This window comes from Apteryx rowi, unplaced genomic scaffold, assembly GCF_003343035.1.
Source record: "Apteryx rowi isolate R43461 unplaced genomic scaffold, aptRow1 scaffold_2, whole genome shotgun sequence".
Taxonomy (NCBI): Eukaryota; Metazoa; Chordata; class Aves; order Apterygiformes; family Apterygidae; genus Apteryx; species Apteryx rowi.
Genome location: NW_020448307.1, coordinates 9,834,467 through 9,851,903, shown reverse-complemented (window position 1 = coordinate 9,851,903; position 17,437 = coordinate 9,834,467). Strand labels below are relative to the sequence as shown.

Sequence of the window (17,437 nt, the reverse complement as noted above, 5' to 3'; positions counted from 1 at the left end):
TGCCGGTGCCTTCCGGCACCTGACGCTGGCCCTGGGGGCCGCCGTGGCCGCCCTGGGCTCCCTCCTCTTCATCGCCTGGAAGATCTACTTCCGCGGCACCGGCACCGGCGCCAGCTGGGCCGGCTGGTGGGAGCGGGAGCTGCGGGAGCTGCGGGAGCAGCAGAGCCGAGACCCCCCCGACGGCACGGTAAGAGCGGGGGAGCCTGCTCGCCGCCCCGGGACCCCGATCTGCCCTCGCCGGGAGCCCCCCGGGGTGGGGAAGGCGCAGGGACCGGGATCCTCCCGGGATTCCCCCTCTGTGAGTCTCCCAATCCCAACGGGGTGGGGAAGGGACAAGGGTTGGGATCCGCCCCGGGAGCCCTTTTCCCCGAGACCATCAAGCAAGGGAAGGGGCTCGGGGTCGGGCTCCCGTCCCTGGGATCATCAGGGGTGCAGGGCCTGGATCCCCACCGGGATCCCTTCCAGAGCACAGGAGGCTGAGGAAGGGGGTGCAGGGTCTGGATCGCCACCGGGATCCCCTTCCGAGCCCATCGGACTGGGGAAGGAAGTACAGAGTCAGCATCGCCGCATGGTGCCCTCTAGAGCCCATCAGGCCGGGGAAGAGGGCTTAGGATCTGGATCCCCCTGGAACCCTCTCCCCCCCAGGATCTCCCCCCGGGCCCTCTTGGAGCCCATCGTGCTGGGGAAGGGGGCACAGGTCGGAATCACCCCTGGAGCCCATCAGGTGGAGAAGCAGGTGCAGGGTGTGGGTATGCCTGGGATCCTGCCAGGATCCTCCCCGAGCCTATCTGGGTGAGGAAGAGAGCTCAGGGTCTGGAAACCCCTGGGATCCCCCTGGGAGCCCATTAGTCTGGGAAAAGGGGCGCAGGGTGTGGATACCTGTGGGGGCTGGCAGGACCCCTTGCTGCAGGCTGGTCTCTGAACCGCCCGCTGCCCGAGCACGGGGCTGAGGGCTCCAGAATATGGGACTGGCCCCTGCCCAGCCCCATGCTGTCCTCTGCCGCAGCTGGACTGGAGGCAGGTGCTGATCCTGGGGCTGGACGGAGCAGGRAAGAGCAGCGTCCTGCACTACATCTGCAGCGAGACGGCCAAGGAGCGCATCGCGCCCACRCAGGGCTTCAACTCTGCCCAGCTCTACACCGAGCGGCTGGAGATGGACCTGCTGGAGGGTGAGGCTGGCCTGGTCCTCCCACTGCCCCCCCAGGACTTAGCCTGGCCCTGAAAGCCCCCTGAAAGCCCCCCCTGCCTACCCACACCAGGCTGGGGGTGCAGCGCACCCGGGGCTGCTCTCCGTCCCCGCGAGAGCCCCTGTTTCCCAGGGTGCTGGGGGGGACGCGGCGCAGCCCAGCTCGCCCCCGCGCTGGGCGTCTGACCGTGCCTCTCTCCCCACAGTGGGCGGCAGCCAGAACCTGCGGGCTTACTGGCCGCACTACCTGAGCCAGGCCCACGTGCTGGTGTTCGTGGTGGACTCAGTGGACAGGTCGCGCCTCCTCACGGCGCGCCAGGAGCTGCACGCGCTGCTGGCTGAGGAGCCCCGGCTGCCCCTGGTCGTGTTGGCCAACAAGCAGGTGGGTGGCCGCTCCCTGCCGCTGTCCCCCAGCTCCTGCCCGCGCCGTTTGCAGGGRAATCGTCCCTCCCAGGGCCCTGAGGGGAAAGCCTGACACCCAATATCCATCAGCTCTCGCAAAATCCACGTTCTCGGGGCCTGTCTCCTCCAGCCTTTATCACAAGGTGAGGCTGCCGTTACCAATGCGTGAGCCGCTCCTTTTGCATCAGCTAATGAGCTTCGGGAAAGCACCCAGGCATGCGGCAGTGCGCAAAGACCCACAGGGGAAATACGTTATTCAGGCAGACGGCCAAGCGCGTGCCTGGTGCTGCTTCCTATTATTTTGCACTGAAGTGACTCGAACGCAAGAGGAAAGAGGCCCTGCCTGTGCACAGGCTCTGCCAGGGCTGCACAGGCAGGACGGGGTTCCTGTTGGCCAGGAGCCGGCCTGGCACCCCGCCGTGCTGGTTCCAGCCTGCAGGAACGGCCGCGGGCGAGCGGGACCATCCGGCTGGGTGGCCCTCCTGAACCGTGTCCTCTCCCCGTCGCAGGACAAGAGCAATGCCCTGAGCGTGGCGGAGCTGCACGACGAGCTGGCCCTGCACACGCTCAGCGGCCAGCGGGAGTTCTTCCTCCTGCCCACCAGCGCGACCTGGGCCAGCCTCAGCACCGCCACCAGCGTCCTCCGCGTCAAGAGCCTGCTGGTCACCCTGCTCTCCCAGCCCTGAGTCCTCGGGGTGCCCACTGAGACTCCAACACCAGAAGAGCTCCCCTTTCCAGGACCGTAGTGCTAGGACAGAGACAGCGGGATGGGAGCAGCCGGGGGGCTTCGTCGCGCTGTTAGCAGGCTGCTGGCCCTGCGATACGTTTGCTGCACCCTGGGAGGTTTGGGGTAGAGCTGAGGTGCCAGCTGCCCTCGGGGAACATGAGCAGCAGGCTCTGGTCTCTGCCAAGGAGAGAGAGCAGCCGCCTCGCCCAACTGAGGGCAAAGTCTCCCTTGGGACAGAGGCACAAGCACAGCTCTTACCTCCAGGTTAGCAGGCAGGGCGCAGCACGGGGCAGGGCCTTGTGCCTTCACAGCAGCCAAGCAAGAYAGTAAATGAATGGGGCTAAACAACTGAACCAGCCCCCTCAACTGCCAGCACGGTCCAGCTCCCCCAGGATGATGGAGAGGGCACAGAGCAGAATGGCAGCACCCACAGGGAGGCTTTTCTGGAGGGGAGCAATTCCCTCACCCCAGCGGGACGGTACCAGTTGCCTGGGTAGCGCTGCTTGCGATGCCCCTTGGACGCAGTCTCTTGCACCAGCTGGGTCCCCGTGCRGACGCGTACCCGATGGCAGGCTGACACAGCCCCTTACTCGCACGAGGGCTGGGAAGAGATGATAGCCTGCAGCGTACGGTGCAGGGCAGGGGGAACAGCTGGTCCGTTTTAGCCAGGCTCTAGGGAAGAACGCTACCCCTCAGCTCCCAGGGCTGTTCAGAGCCGCAGTCCCAACAGGGGAACTCTCTTGGCAGCTTTCCTGAACTGATAAAGGTTGTGTGGACTCTCCTTCCTGAAAAACATGCTGAGTAACTGCTTACACAGCCCTGTGTCACAGCCCTGCCACCCCAGCCAGACAGGGCCAGCATCACACACACCAGTGGGAATAACCAGCTTGGTCTGCTGCTCCCCTGGGGTGGGAGGCCCAGCTCTCGGCACTTCCCCAGACTTTGTACTTAAAGCCCTGCTAAAGAGAGGCAAAAGCAGGAATCGGGCAGCCCTGCACTATCCCCTCACCCTGAGTGGGGACAAGGTGTTGTTTGGTAGGAACCTCACCCAGCAGGACTGGTCTCCCTCCCTCTCAGCTGCCCCAGGGAAGGGGAAGGAGCCAGGCTCAGGGACGGCACAAGCTCTTCCTGCCTGTGGAAAGGCTGCTGGTTAGGCCACAGTACACTGAGCCCTGGAAACTGATAGGGGAAGCTGGAGAACACATCAAGGAGAAGGGGCATGTGCTGGCTGCTCTCTGCTGTGAAATCTTTTGTACAGTGACTCCTCCTCCTTTCAATAAAAGAGATTGATCACCTTGCTTTGTCCTCCAGCTCCTTGGAATGGAAGGCATCCCCCAGGCCAGGCTCCTGCAGCTGGAGGCAGGGAGGTCACTCCCAGGGGAAGCAGCACCAGCCCCTCTCTTACCCCTGCTACTTGCAGGCAAAGCAGCAAAGCCCCAGGCGCTGTCCCACACACCCGCAAGCACCCCAGCCCCAAGGCTGCAGAGGGGCCCTGTCAGTGACACGCATGCCCAGTGCCCATGCCCCGCAGCTCRGCACGAGGAGCTCTTTGAAGCAGGGACTGCTCCAGGCAAGAGCAGGAATGGAAGCCCTCGGGCCAGACATTCACACCAGTTTGAAAAAGCCATTTATTATAACAAGGCAAAAGAAGTGGGCAGTGGCACAGCACACTCAGCCCCAAGACTGCAAGCCATAGCCAAGAGTCTCTCATGCCATAACCGTCTCTGTCTCATGAAGGTCCTTCTTCCATCCCCAGACACTTTGTATAGTTCAACTTGCAGGCACTGAGTCCTGGCCCAGGAGTCACAGCGTGTGAGTGACCATCACCTGGAGATACAGTCCCTGTCCGCTCTCGGCTCAGAAAGTGATAGCGTCAAGCCTGCAATTGCAGGCAAACCTGAGAACAAGAACAGTCACTGCACATCCATCTTTTCCTGCTTGAGTGATGCAACAAAAGCCTTGTACTCCTCAGGATAGAAATTCTTGTACACATTGATCTTTCTCTTGATCTGCTTGGGAGTGTCCTGGTAGTAATTCTTCTCATCTCGAGCCATGTCCTGTGACAGAGAAAAGGAGGATAACTTAGAGGAGCAGCCACATGAGCAAACACCCAAGCCAGCCCAGTCATCAGAACCACCCTCCAAAGACAGGTCCAYCCAGGCTGGCTGTGATTCAGCACCTGAGTCAGACAAGGACCTGGCCGCAGTTCAAAGTGCTGCCTCCCCTTAACCATCAGCCAGGCTGGGAAACAGGTTCCAGGACAAAGACCCTTTTGCATTTCCCTCTCTACAGAAGCCAGTAGTGAGAAGCTCCAGGTCCCTCTTGCTCTGGGGCAGCCAGTACCTACCTTGTAGTTCTCCCCATGGTTCTGTATCATGTACCGCACGTAGTCAATGAGGTCTCGTGAGAGTGTGTTTGACTTCTTCTCAGGGAGACTGGCCTCATATTCCATCTCTAGGCAGAGGACAGAGACACTGTGAAGCAGGCAGGCATCAAAGGGGACCAAGCAGCACCTCAAAGTATGCCAGCTGTCTCCAAAGATTGACCCCATCAGCACTGGAGAAAGAGGAGCTGGCTCCTGCAGCGCAGCTCAGCTGCTTGCACACACTGGACTGCTCACCAGCACGACAGCGCAAGAGAAGGAATGAGAGAACAGCCCTTTGCCTGCGTTTCAGGTGTCTAGGTCTGTGCTGCTGCTCCTGCCCAGCTCACACTCTGAGGAAGGAACGGACCTTTTACTGCCCAGGCTGCAGCGTGTGATTGTTCGGAGCCATGCAGCCACCACTAAAACACTCGGGATAGTACAGTCACAGCTTCTTGTCACACCAGTGTCCAAAATCAGCAAGTCTCAGAGYGACAAGAGCCCTCTAAGGGCTGCAGACAAAAGCCTTAAGAAAAAGGCAAAACAGGAGGGAAAGGAAAGTCATGAGAGAGACTGCACACTGGAAAAGTGAGACTACCGTGCTAGCTCCTGGCTCAGCTCCMGCCTCGGCTGGGAACTCCCTAAGCTGACGGCTGCCAGGTGAGTACCCCTTTACGAGTCTTAAAATCTCTAACGCAAAGCAAAGAACATACAAGAATTAATAGCCTTCCTTGCCAGTGGCACAGCACAACAGCTAAGGACAGTCCTGCAGCACAAAGATGAGAAACAAAATGACCTACAGGGCCTTGGGAACAGAGCCCCAAATGCAATAACAACAGTGAGACGCAGCAGCAAACCCGCCACGGCTGCGTATGGTGAAGCTGTGCTCCCCAAGGAGGATAAAAGCAGCACTGACCATTCACCACGTAGGGCTTTCGCACAGTTTTCTTCCCTTTCTCTTGTTCATCGATTTCCACCTCCATCCCCTGCATTGATGAGAAACAAGGCAACTCGAGAAAAGTCCATCTGGAGGAGGGTTGGGCCTCTACGCCCTGCTCGCAAAGCTCTTAACTACTTCCATAATGGCTCTGCAGACTAGGGAATCTCAGCTGGCCTAAATAGAGGGTTTTTTTGCATCATTAAGCTAGCCTATAGGCAAGCCTGCGTGGTATGGCAAAGCACTGCCCGTCACGAGCAATCTCTGCACAGCCCCTCTCTGTGCACTGGGACAGAGTGTGAACAGAGACAAGTGTCCACGGCAAACAGGGTCGCTTCTGTTCTGTCTCACAAGAGTGACATTTCATGATGCCACTCGTAGGCTGGAAGCCTCACCTATGGATGAAGGCAGGCTGCGCTCACGCTGTTTCACACTAAGTGGGTTTCCTTGTTATCTAAAGCAAGTTGGCTGCAGCATTCCCAAWCCCAGCTCTCTAGGCAAGTCCCAGGAGACTGGGTTTACCTGTTCTGATTTTAAAGCCCGCTTGCTTTCTCCGATATATTCATTCATCCCTGTGCCCAGATCCTGGCAAAAGAACCCTTTGGGATCCCAGAGCCGCCTGCCCCCTGTGCAGTTCCCCACGGTGCCCTCCCTCCCTCGCCCCCCCCCGGCCCGGGCCCCGCACTCACCAGCAGCTTCTTCCTCGGGATGGGCACGGCCTTGTTGGGGTCCTCGGCCAGGCCCATGTCGGCCAGGTTCTGCGCCACCGACTTGGCGGGGTCCCAGGCATGGCGCACGTGGGAGCTGGGGGCAGGGGCAGGGCTCAGCCCCGGCCCACGCGTGTCCCCCCGGTGTGGAGAAACCAGCCCCCCGCCCGGCACGCGCCCACTCCCGCACGCCGCGAGGCCACCCCAGCCCCCCACGCGGGCCCGCGTCCCCCGTGGGGCCACCCCACACCGCGGGGCTCCTGCCCCCCCCTCCCCAGGCGCAGTGCGGGCGCGTGTCCCCCAGGCCACCCACGGGGGCTCCTCTCCACTCCCCCCGCCCCACGGGCCCGTGTCACGCCAGGCCGCGGCATGGCGACGCGCCCCCCACCCGCGGGCAGGGGCCCGGGCCCCCCCAGGCGCCCCCGGCCCTCACCACTCGATGCGGGGCGCGGCGCGGCGGCGCGCGCTGCGGTAGAGCCGCTTGCGGTTGAGGTTGTAGGCGAACTTCTGCCGCCGGCTCTTCCCCTTCGCCTTCGGCATGGCGGCCCCCACGCGCCGCCGCCGCGCGTCCGGGTGTCCGGGCCGCCGCCGCGGGGCACCACGGGAAGCGCAGTCCGCGAGCGGCGCGCCGCCTGCGGGGGACCCGGACGAGGACTACAGTCCCCGGCGCGCCCCGCGGCAGGGAGGGCCGGGCGCGCAGCCTGCCGGGAGCGGGCTTCCCATTGACGGCAGCGAGGGCTCGCCGCTTCCTGGCTACGGCGGCCGGGGAGGGTCGCGGGCAGTCACCTTCCCGGGCGGGCCGTGGCCATGGCGGCGGGGCCCCCTCCGCCGCTGGAGCCGAGCCCGATGCCCGTGTTCCGCGAGGAGGGCTTCGGGGACAAGTTCCTGCGCAAGACCCGCGAGAACCCCCTGGTGCCCCTCGGTGAGGGGGCGGCGGTGAGGGGAGGCCCGAGGGCGGCGAGGGGAGTTGTGGTGCAGGGAGAGGGACGGGGGGAGCAGGGCAGGGCCCCTCCGGAGCCCAAACCCCGTTAGCAAGGGGGCTGCGCCGGGAGCCGCTGTCCCTGGTTTGAACACGTTGTCCAACGAGCCAGTGAAGCTCAAGCGCAGGGAGCAGAGACGGAGGCGCGACCTCCCCTTGGAACCCCTGCTCTGCGTGTTGCCTGTCAGCTCGCGGCCCTGCTCCGCTCACGCCGCTCCTCTGTCCTTCTTCCTCGGCAGGTTGCCTCTGCACCGTCGGCGTCCTGACCTACGGACTGATCAGCTTCAAGAGAGGCAACATCCGCCGGTCGCAGCTGATGATGAGGGCACGTATCCTGGCCCAGGGCTTCACCTTTGCAGCCCTTTTGGGAGGCATGGTGGTCACAGCGATGAAATCTAGGAAGTGAAACCACCATCGAGTGGTGAGGAGATAAGCTGCAGCCGTGAGTGTGCGCCCACCAGCCTGTGCCCCAGTCAGCAGGATGGATTCTGGTTGTGGAGAGGGTTCTCATGTAAGCTCCCTGAGGGACAATTGTGGCTGAACTAGTGTCAAAGATGCTTTGTGTTCCCAGGTATTGGAAATGCAGCTAATACACCTGTGTTATTAACCTGAAATCTGGGCCATGGCATTTTTTTGGTTCCCTGAGAACTTATTCTCCTAGAATGCTGACAGGCTGTGTCTCACTAAGGCCTGTTGCCATCACTGTCTGTTAAAATTGTTTCCTTTGTAACTTGGTGGATAATGGTCTGTACTGATACTTGGATTTAATCAAGTGATGCACAAACGTTTGAGGAAATGAACTGCTTGGGTAGGAAGGAACAGCTCTGTCTGTGGCTTGATCCTGGCAGGACAGAGTTCATATGCAGTGGATGAGTTGTTTGGAGAGAATACGTAATCTGTTCAGTTGCAACCTGTGGGTAATAAAGTGAATTGCAGCGAGATTGTGACTGATACAGAGTTGCAGAACAGTGAGAAGGCAGAAGCATAAACAGTGTAGGAAGGAATGGGAGAAGGCACTGCTGCCTTGAAGCTGTGGTGATGCAAGTAGGGCACAAGACATGTTAACTCCCCGTGAAAACAACTTGGGAACTCAGATCCCCAACATGGGGTCTGGCTACGTTCTCTGSAACATGCTGGTATTTCAGCTGCATTTACTAGGAAGCAAGTTCCTGCAGAACTTGCTGCTTCTCATGAACTTGAACTGACTGCTGTGCAAGTATCCTGTTCCCAAAGGGACTCACGTTTCCTGTGTCATGACAAACATCTTCACAGGTGGCTCAAGTCCCACAGTCTGCATCCAAATCATTTGGATCACATCAAGGATCTTTTGTGGGTGACAAGAGTAGTGGGGTTTTACTCTCATGTCTGAGCTGCAGAGCAGGAAGGAAATGAGGCCATCAGATTTAGTTACTGGGCTGCTGCGATTAGGTTCTGCGACCTGCTGCTAGGCAGAGCATATGTCTGCGAGGGGGAAAGGCCRAGAGCAGGGCACCCGTGTCCCTGAGTATGATATGATGCCTCCAACCACCCACGTGCCCAAAGCATTTCCTTGAGCTGTGCAGAAAGCTTTGCTGTTTGGGTGTCTGCCTGTCAGYGCACGTGCCCAAATTCTCTCTGGCCTTCGGTAACTTTACAGCCAGCTGCCTGGCAACTTGCTAATCCTGCTCTGTCCTTGCAAGCTGCTCTGGAAGTCAGAGTGCAAAGTAAGCTTGCCTCCATCTGCAGATGAACGCTGGCTTGTCTCCTCCGGGGTGCTGTGGTGCCAGTGGGCCTTGACAAGGAAAGGAGGGCATTGCTTGGGGGGGGGAAGACTTGAATGGATCTGAGCTCTTCTCGCCCACTGGGATGATCCATCATCRGAGCTGAGCAGAAAGAGCTGGGTGAGCTGTACCTCAGCACCAGAGGAGTCTGGAACTCTGCCTGCTCTGGGGAACATGTCCAAGCTGCTCTTTGGAGCTGCTCCTCTTCCTTCATTAGCTGTTCAGTACATCTTTCCCAGAAGAAATTCTGGTTTTGGCTACATCACTGGCACTTCCAGCTCCAGTCTGCTATGGATAGGGTGTGTGTAAAGCTGCTGATATGCAGCTCCCTGGGAGCTTAGTCCCTTGATGGCTCTCACAGCCTGAAGGCACCTGTTCCCTTGCAGGATGGGGCCTGCGGAACAGCAGCTGCTTGGAAGATGACTGGAGGCGGCTCAGGAGCAGCTTGCCCAGCTCCACTTGGCATGTCTTGACGAGTATTGACTTACCAGCTCTGTAGGCAGAGCTACTGCCCTCCAGTCCTGCTGCCCCTGCTTGTGTGTGAGCTTAGAGCAAATCTCATGGCCCTCCCCCTTGCTCCCATTTTTCCTGTAGGATGTGGTTTTCCTACAGCTCTGTCCTTCCTGCAGAAGGTTTTGTAGATGTGAGTTCTCTTAAACACACAGGTACGCATTGCTGAAGCATAAAGAAAACAGTGCCCCGTAGTGTCAGTTTGGAGATGTCGGTTTATTGTAATAGGTGATTTGAACAGTCACATATACCAAAGCTGGGGGGATGTAGAACAGCTGTGGGCACTGCTCCCTGAGAGCTGGCTGTCCCTACTTGGCACGGAGGGCGTGCGGCATCTGGGTCCCTCTCTGCAAAGGAACAGCCGCAGTCAGGGGAATCGGGGGGTCTGGCTGCCTGCTAGGTCTGGAGGAGCTGTGCCCTGAGCCCACGGGAACCTCAGGCTGGTTTCTGCAGCTGGACTGGGATCTCCTGCCAGGCCAGAAGGCAGGGAGGCTCCCTGTCCCTGGAAAGCAGCCAGAGGTGCTTCCAGCTGCTCTGTAGTGAAAGGCAGAGGCAGGCAGCTGAATCCCTACATCATCCTGCCATCTGTGTCCATCCCATGCCATAGCAGAGCTGTCTAGACATGCCAGAGCAAAAGGGGATGTAGTACGAGTGATCAGCCTTAAGGACAAAGGGGCACAATCCCAGCACAAAGCATCAAGTTGCTTTCACTAGACCTCATTTCCCTTTCCAGCCCACTGCCAGGGACCGTGGCATCCTCCAAACCAGCCAGGCAGCTCCAGTGGCACCGCTGAGCCACACCAGGGCTGTGCCCTGCAGATCTGGGGCAGCCAGGCAGCCCCATGAGGGCTGCAGGAGTAGGGCCAATGACCTTGCCTGGTGGAGCTGTGGCTGCAGAGCTGGAGAGCTCCATGTACTTGCTTTACAGGCTGAGCAGGGCTCTGCAGTGAAGCTCAGACAAACCGTTTATGGATTTTGCTCTAGGTCGCTGCTTCCTCCCCACTGCTGCGAGCCCTCCCCAAACCCACAGTGAGCCAGGCAGTGGAGCACAAGCTCAAGACTGCCCTGCAGCGGGGTGCAAGCACATCTGCCCACCCCTATTTTGCTATCCAGCACAGCACGGATTTTGCAGATTTCCAAGGCCAGGCCTCAGAGCTGGAGGGGACAGAGCCAAGCAGGGGAGGGAAAGCAGGTGCTGAGGCTGCGGAGTCTGCCTTAGTGGGGGAGCAGGACTGAAGCATCTCTCCTCGCTGCCTTAGGTGTGTAAATCCAGTGGGGGGCTGGGCCAGACAGGAGCTGTAGAGCAGCTCTCCAGCTGCAAACAGAAGCGTGGGGTTGTTCTCTGGGGATAAAGCAACCCTCAGCACCTAGAACTGCCCAATCTTGCTCTGGGCCCCCTGGGTTAGAGGGTTGGAGGCTCAACCTTTCCCCACAGCAACTGGACCTTCCTACCCACTTCCCTAAAGCTGCGCAGCCTCCAACTCCCCTCCAGATAGCAGAGGAAGGAGCAGAGCAGACCTGAAGGCCCCCAAAGCATCTTCCCAGTGGCAGCGGCCTTTGGAAAGGACAGAAAATGCCCCACACACTCACCCCTTTGGCTCCTTCCCAGTGGCTGCACTACAGTGCTGACTGGCACCAGCAGCCCCGCAGCACAGATGGGACTCCAACGTTGCAACTGCTGCTGTGAGCCTGCTAGCCTTTTGGGGTGCACAGCCAGGCTGGGGAGAGCTCTGCTGTGCTTGGTGCCGAGCGCTGGCCGTCTTGACCCACCCTGGGTGCCCACACTTACCTTCCTCACTCTTACTGCCCCAGTAGCATCGCGCTGCTGTCATGCTCCCAGTGGGACCTTGCAGTGTGGAGATGAGAGTCAGCGCTGTTCCTCCACCCTCTCAGCCCTGTAGCCAGCTCTGCTCCAAACCCCACAGCAAAGGCAGACTGGAGCCCAGGTTCCCGCTAGGAATTGCTGCCTCAGGACAAGGACCCAGGCCTGGACACAGGACTATCATGCCTAGGGCAGGAAGCAGGCAGGTTCACTCGCCGCCTCTGAGCACTGCTCTGGGTGCGAGGTGGGGAACAGCGGGGGACACAGGAACCCCAGTGGCTCCCCCTCTCTCCGAGCCAGGCCCTGGGCATGACCTCCCCACAGAGTGCAGGCTGGGGGCCCCCCACTAACTCAGCTCTGTCGCTTTGTGTTGCTTCCCAGGGAAATGCCACAGTAATAAATAAGTGTAAAAAGAGACCAATGCACCTTTTAAGCAAAGGAAAACCATGGGGAAGAGTTACAACTGGAGACTCGAGCACAGCCGAGGTGCACACCAGGGAGCAGGGGGGCGGGCAGGGCAAGGACCCCTCACAGGCTGGCCCCGTGAAGCCACTGGTCCCGGCAAGCCTGGCTGTGCTCTTGGCTGTGCCAGACGGCAGCTAGCGGGACAGGGGCGTCTGTTTGAGGGAGATGAGCACTGAGCGCATCCGCGAGACATCCTTGCTCTGCTTGCTGCTCTTGGGGTTGAAATCACAGAGCTGGGCCACCTTCTCCCACTCAGAGCCCGGGGCTTCCTCCTTGGACTCCTTCAAGAACGCTTCCTCCGAGGCCCTGCAGAGATGTTGAGGGTTGTCACTGGCAGAACCCTTTCCAAAGAGACCCTTCCCTCTGCCTGGGAACCCCTATGTCCCCATTCCCAGTCCCATCACTCCAGGCCATGAGCTCAGCTTCCTCCAGGATCCAGAGGTCCCAAGATGCTCAAGGCTGCTGCAGGCTGCACTCACCCAAGACAGCATTCATCCAGGGGCGCTGGGGTCCCTGCCTGCTCCCAAGACTCCTCTGCCCCCAGGGCTCTTCCCCTAGAGGCACAAAACCCCATGGCTTTGCCTCTTCAACCAGCCCCTAGAGGGGCATTTTCAAGAGCTCCACTTGCCTCCTAAGACTCCAGCATTCGGAGATGCTCAGCTGTACTGCCCTCCCATCAGGGCCCTCATGGGAGCCCAGTACCTCCCAGCATCCCCCCTTCCCTTGGCCGAGCAGCCAAAGTGCCGGGGCCAGGACCCCTGGACCTCGCGGGGCAGGATATGGTCTGTAGGAGGCACATACACATAGCCAATCACATCGGCGTCCGGCTGCTGGTAAAAGGCTTTGTCAGCGATCCTAGCCCCCGAGGCGCAGATAGAGAGAGAGCGCAGAGCGGACAGGCAGGCAGAGGGTTAGAGAGAGAGAAACAGAGAGGGGGTTAGCGTCCTCCACAGAGCGCGGTCAACTCATCATGGCACACACAGCACCTGAAAAACCTGCCACCAATGATAGGGCTGCACAGAAACAGTGCCCCAACCTCGCCCCAGCGTAAGGCCCAGCAGTAGCCCAACCTTCAGCTGGGACCAGGGCAGCTCAGCACAGCTACTGGAGCTGCTCAAAGCACGGGGGCCTCTCCCCTTGTCTGGCAGAGTTACCTCTCTGCAGGGCTAGGCTCCACCGTGGGGACAGGGACCCCCAGACATCCCAGGGAGGCAAATCTGGCTGTACAGCAGCTCCCTCCAAGCCCCACAGTGGCCTCAGCACTAGCGGTCGCGCTGACTCCCACATACCTGTTGTTTGCGCGGTTCTTCTCCATCTGCTCGTTCTGACGCAGGTTCCACTCCTCCAGGTCCTTCTTGGCCTTCTCACGCCATTCCTGCTCAGTCACCTTCGATGCTGCATCTAACGCCAGGGCCAGACAGACAGACCCCATCAGACAGATGGGCTCCCCTGTGGCAGGGAGGACAGCTGCAGATCCCCAGCCCAGGCCTGTCCCCAGTCCCCACTAAAGCACTGTCTGAAAGGCATCACTGCCTCCAAGGACAGCAGATTGCTGGAAGGGGTATCCATACGGTGTGGGGCACCAGAGGCCTCTCTGGGGTGCAGCAAGTTGGCTGCCAGGTGAGGATCCCCAAGGGCCTCAACTGCCACATCGCAAGGTGCCACGAGGGTGGCCACACATGGCTTTGCGTCTCACCCAGCTCCTCCAGCCGCTTCTTCTGTTCCTCCCTCCATTTGCGGATGCTCTCAGGCTCCTGRGTGAGCCGGTCAGCCTTGGCTATGGCTGCGTAAGCATCCGTGGGGCCGTTGGACTCCTGCAGGACACAATTGCCTCTGTCAGCATCAGCTTCTCCTACAGCCCAGCTCAGCCACCTCGAAGGGCTGGCACTGCAGGAGAGGGCTCTGCGTTCCCAGCACTGAGGCAGGCTGAAACGGGTGGCAGGGACAGTGACAGCCCTCCACACACCAGCCCAGGGCATCCAGCACAGTGTCCCCACAGCGCTGCTCAAGCTGCCATCCCAGCTCCCAGCCCCGGGGCCCAGGCCCTGCCAGGCGGCAGGACTCACCAGCCCCCCTCTCCTTGGCTGGCTGCTCGCTGCCAACATGACGCTCAAGTTCTCTGCGGCAGAGACTGGCGAGGCAGCCTTGTGACATGGTGCCCACGACCTCACGGCCTCGCTGTGAGGTCACAGCGCTGGGCTTTCGCAGCCCTGGCTTGGGGCGGAGGCAGGAGCAGTAGGGCAACCCCCAGAATTAGCGTCGCCACAGGTCTGGCGGTTTGGCCGCCACAGACTGAAAGAGCCCAGGCGAGCAGCAGGGCCCAAGGGAGGCTACCTGCACTCCCCGCCTGGAGACCTGCCCGCAGGCAAAGCCTCCCTCGCTCCTCAGAGCAAGCTGCCCTCTATAGCTCCCCCCAAGCCCAGCATCCCGCTCTGCCCACATCAGCACCTCTCCTAACCCCTACCACTGATCAGGATGCCCAGCCCCACGCTAAGCTCACTGATGGGATTACAGCTCTTCTCCAAGATCCCCAAATCTAATTAAGTCTGTCCCGTCTCTGATGCGATTATCATCCTGTAAACTAAGCATGGGCAACGCACATGCCACAGCGCTTGGCACTGAGTGGGGTGAAAAGCTTGTCAGCTTCTGGTGCCGCTTCTCCTGTAGCCACCACAGCTGGGCTTAGGGCTCCCAGAAGGAGCTGAGACCCAGCCAGGAGGCCCCTGAAACACCCTTAGCCACGGGGCAAGTGGGTTTCATGAGAGATGTTGCCAGGGCTCGGCAGCAAGACCACCACCACGTACCAGCAAAGGGGGGTCCCCACAATAACCCTGTCCTGGCTATGGGCCATGGCAGGGGGGACCAGACTTTCTCTTTCACACAGAGGTGAGAACAGAGCAGCCAGGACTCCCTCACCTGAGACCCAGACTTTCCCAGGAGCACCACAGTTGATCTGGGCTGGATAGCAAAGTCCAACCAATCCTGCGGACAGGGCACTGGAGTGCTGGCCCCATACCCACCTAACCACCCTTGGCACCACGGGCCAGGGCAAGGGGCTGAGCTCTCACCTGAAAGACATCTCCATTGACAGTGGCTCCTCCGTTATGGAAACCAGCTAGAGAGGAAGGAAGAGAAAAACAGCTATGGCAGCTGCAGGTGACCCCACAGGGGCTGGTGTTCATGAACCAGCAGCAAGTCAGTTCATGAGGGATGTGACTTTGCTGTTTCCAACCCAGCACGTCCTTCCACAACAGCCCTCCATACATGGGCCAGAGACTGAAGACCACCAGGCTACCAAAGCAGTGGACACCAGCTGAGCCACATGCCAGAGCTCAAGCAGAGGCCAGCAAGGTCTCTGTGTCCAGAGGAGGACAGGTTCCCAGCCTAATCAGCTCCACCTGCTCCTAAAAGGACCCCAAATCCCTCCCTTTCCCAAACAAAGCAGAGCATGACAGCACAGCCCACCCTGCCCGCCTCAAGACCCCCGGGACAGCAAGGGGAAGTGCACTGTCTGCACTGGTGTCCAGAGGCACTAACCCAGCAAATCCTCCCTGAGCTGCTGTTGTTTGGTACCTGGGGTCTCCTTCCACCCTGGAGGGTGCTCAGGGCTGGGTCCAGTGGTCTCCTGTCCCTGGTGGGATTCATCCAGCACCTCTCTCCCTCCCACACAAGTCTCCCTGGGCATTTATGTCTTTATGGTGTTTTCACTGGTGTTTTATCTTATCTGGAGATTAGGGTGACTGTTCAAGGCATGGGGCTGGACACAGGCGGTACTTTGACTGTAGAGAGACAACCTGAGTAAATCACAACCTACAAATGGCCAGGCAGAGGTTGCCTATGGACACGGACTGGTGGCCCTGCAGCCATCGGCTGAGTCCCCAGCAGAAGCAGGGCTGTTCTGAGCCTGCGACAGGAAGGCAAACACGCCAGGAACGGAGCCCACAGAGACGCTGCAGTGCACTCCGTGAGCAGGGAGGAGGGCAGGCGTGCATACCGAGGTCCTCAAGAGCCTGCCTGGGGAATGCGCGCAAGACTAGCTGCAAGATTTGGGATGGGAATGAGGCACTGCTGATGTCCATGGCTCCAGTACATCACCACCTCCCTCCCGGGGCACCAGAGAACACCCTGAGAGTGCACGCTGGGGCCACAAGACCAGCCCCATGGGAGCTCCCACTGCTGTGCAGAGAAGGAGGCAGACTCCAGGCCCTGAGCTCTCGCCAGGCCAGCCAGGGGCAGAGGCAGGCGCGCAGCCACAGCGCACTTCTGGAGAAGCCCAGGCAAGCGCCCTCCCTGCAGCGCTGGGCCTACAGCTTCGGCTACACCCAGCTTCAGCCTGTCTGACTGCATTTGCTGCCACAGCTGCCAACGCCTTTCCGGGCCCCAGACCCGGCTCCACGGCCCTGCTTCTGGAGAGGTGAACCACCACCCTGCAGCCAGCACCAGAGGGCCCTGCAGGCCCACCAGGTGAAGGAGCCAAGAGGACTGTGGCAGCAGCGGGGCCCAAATGGAGGCGTCAGATCACAGTTAGCGCCTTCTACCTCCAAGGGCTGAGATACTGATTCCCTACTGGAAATGCCTTCCATTTTGCACCCCGAAGTACTCTCTGGTCTCTAGGCCAGTGAAGGGGCTGCCCAGCCCCACCTGGATGGCTCACTGTCCCCTAATCTCACCTGGATCCCCCTCACCCTGCCCCAGCCAGGGGGACTGAGACATGGGAGGAAAGGGGGTGTCCAGCCTGGGGAACCTAGCCCGACCGCACAAAGAAGGAATCGCCCCACAGCAGGCAAGCCCAAGCTCAAGGGTCACCCCACAACCTGAGGTTCAAGGCGAGGGAACCCCAAGTGCTGGGGAGCCAAGCACAGCCCCCTGGAGAGTCGTTACTGGGGTGCAGATGTGGTTCACAGGGGGGACCCCACTGCCTGCCCATTGGGGGTGCAGCATGGACCCAGCACACGGGGGGTCCCCACCACCCACTGAGGGTACTGTGCAGCCCATGAGGAACCCCAATTCAGCAACCGCCAGGGGTGGAGCCTGGCGATGATACCCCTCTGGGCCCTCGGGGGAGCAGCCCCGGGACGGATCCTCCTTTACATCCATGAGGGGTGCAGCCCGGGGGAGCCCCCACTCTGTGCCTACTTCGCGGGGGGGTGGGAACCCCCCTCCGTGCCCTCGGGGGAGCAGCCCCGGGACGGACCTCCTTCAAGCCCGTGGGGATTGCAGCCCGGGGGGAGGGGCCCTCCCGGCTCACCGGGGGGGGGGGTAAGGGGGAGCCTCCCCCCGCGCCCTCGGGGTGCAGCCCGGAGGACCCCGCCGCCCCCGGCCGTGCCCTCCCGCCCGGCGCGGCGTGGCGCTCACCCGGTTCCGGCGGGGCCGAGGCCGGGGCCGCTTCGCCGTCGGTCGGCCCGAAGCCCTCGTCGTTCTCGATGCCCGCGATCTCGCTCTCCTGCTGGGCCAGGAAGGCGGCGGCCGGGTCCTCCTCGGCGGCGGCGCCCTCGGACGAGGAGAAGAAGCCGAAGTCGTCGGCCATGGCGCCCCCCCCCGCTCCCGCTCCCGCTCCGGCTGCGGCTGCAGGCGCGGCGC

The 17,437-nt window shown here is 60.7% G+C and overlaps 4 protein-coding genes across 4 annotated transcripts; 2 read left to right on the top strand and 2 right to left on the bottom strand.

The window, feature by feature from the left end:
- Positions 1–4: 4 nt before the first annotated feature.
- ARL10 (ADP ribosylation factor like GTPase 10) lies at positions 5–3,613 on the top strand (the record flags this gene model as incomplete). Its single annotated transcript, XM_026063573.1, has 4 exons — positions 5–187; positions 1,007–1,169; positions 1,393–1,568; positions 2,098–3,613. Coding segments are annotated over 4 exons (699 nt in total), but the record flags the coding sequence as incomplete, so codon positions are not given.
- Positions 3,614–3,923: 310 nt separating this feature from the next.
- Positions 3,924–6,939, bottom strand: NOP16 (NOP16 nucleolar protein). The gene is made up of 5 exons (XM_026063199.1): positions 6,755–6,939; positions 6,304–6,418; positions 5,594–5,663; positions 4,663–4,769; positions 3,924–4,372 (listed from the first exon to the last, which is right to left on the bottom strand). The coding sequence occupies exons 1-5, from the start codon at positions 6,859–6,861 to the stop codon at positions 4,229–4,231; spliced, it is 543 nt and encodes a 180-aa protein (XP_025918984.1). The 5' UTR covers positions 6,862–6,939; the 3' UTR covers positions 3,924–4,228.
- Positions 6,940–7,010: 71 nt separating this feature from the next.
- On the top strand, positions 7,011–7,914 carry HIGD2A (HIG1 hypoxia inducible domain family member 2A). Its single transcript, XM_026063286.1, has 2 exons — positions 7,011–7,243; positions 7,540–7,914. The coding sequence occupies exons 1-2, from the start codon at positions 7,129–7,131 to the stop codon at positions 7,704–7,706; spliced, it is 282 nt and encodes a 93-aa protein (XP_025919071.1). The 5' UTR covers positions 7,011–7,128; the 3' UTR covers positions 7,707–7,914.
- A 1,853-nt stretch (positions 7,915–9,767) lies between these two features.
- Positions 9,768–17,431, bottom strand: CLTB (clathrin light chain B). The gene is given in 6 exon segments (XM_026063398.1): positions 9,768–12,000; positions 12,003–12,163; positions 13,147–13,258; positions 13,554–13,671; positions 14,926–14,972; positions 17,213–17,431. Coding segments are annotated over 6 exon segments (690 nt in total). The 5' UTR covers positions 17,385–17,431; the 3' UTR covers positions 9,768–11,920.
- Positions 17,432–17,437: the final 6 nt, after the last annotated feature.

Bases quoted from the DNA above. Each gene is read 5' to 3' on its own strand.
- NOP16 (XM_026063199.1), bottom strand. From the start codon at position 6,861: ATGCCGAAGGCGAAGGGGAAGAGCCGGCGGCAGAAGTTCGCCTACAAC. The intron at 6,419-6,754 runs GTGAGGGCCGGG...CCCTGCCCCCAG, and splicing joins GCCGCGCCCCGCATCGAGTG to CTCCCACGTGCGCCATGCCT. The intron at 5,664-6,303 runs GTGAGTGCGGGG...TCATCAATGCAG, and splicing joins TCCCGAGGAAGAAGCTGCTG to GGGATGGAGGTGGAAATCGA.
- HIGD2A (XM_026063286.1), top strand. From the start codon at position 7,129: ATGGCGGCGGGGCCCCCTCCGCCGCTGGAGCCGAGCCCGATGCCCGTG. The intron at 7,244-7,539 runs GTGAGGGGGCGG...CTTCCTCGGCAG, and splicing joins GAACCCCCTGGTGCCCCTCG to GTTGCCTCTGCACCGTCGGC.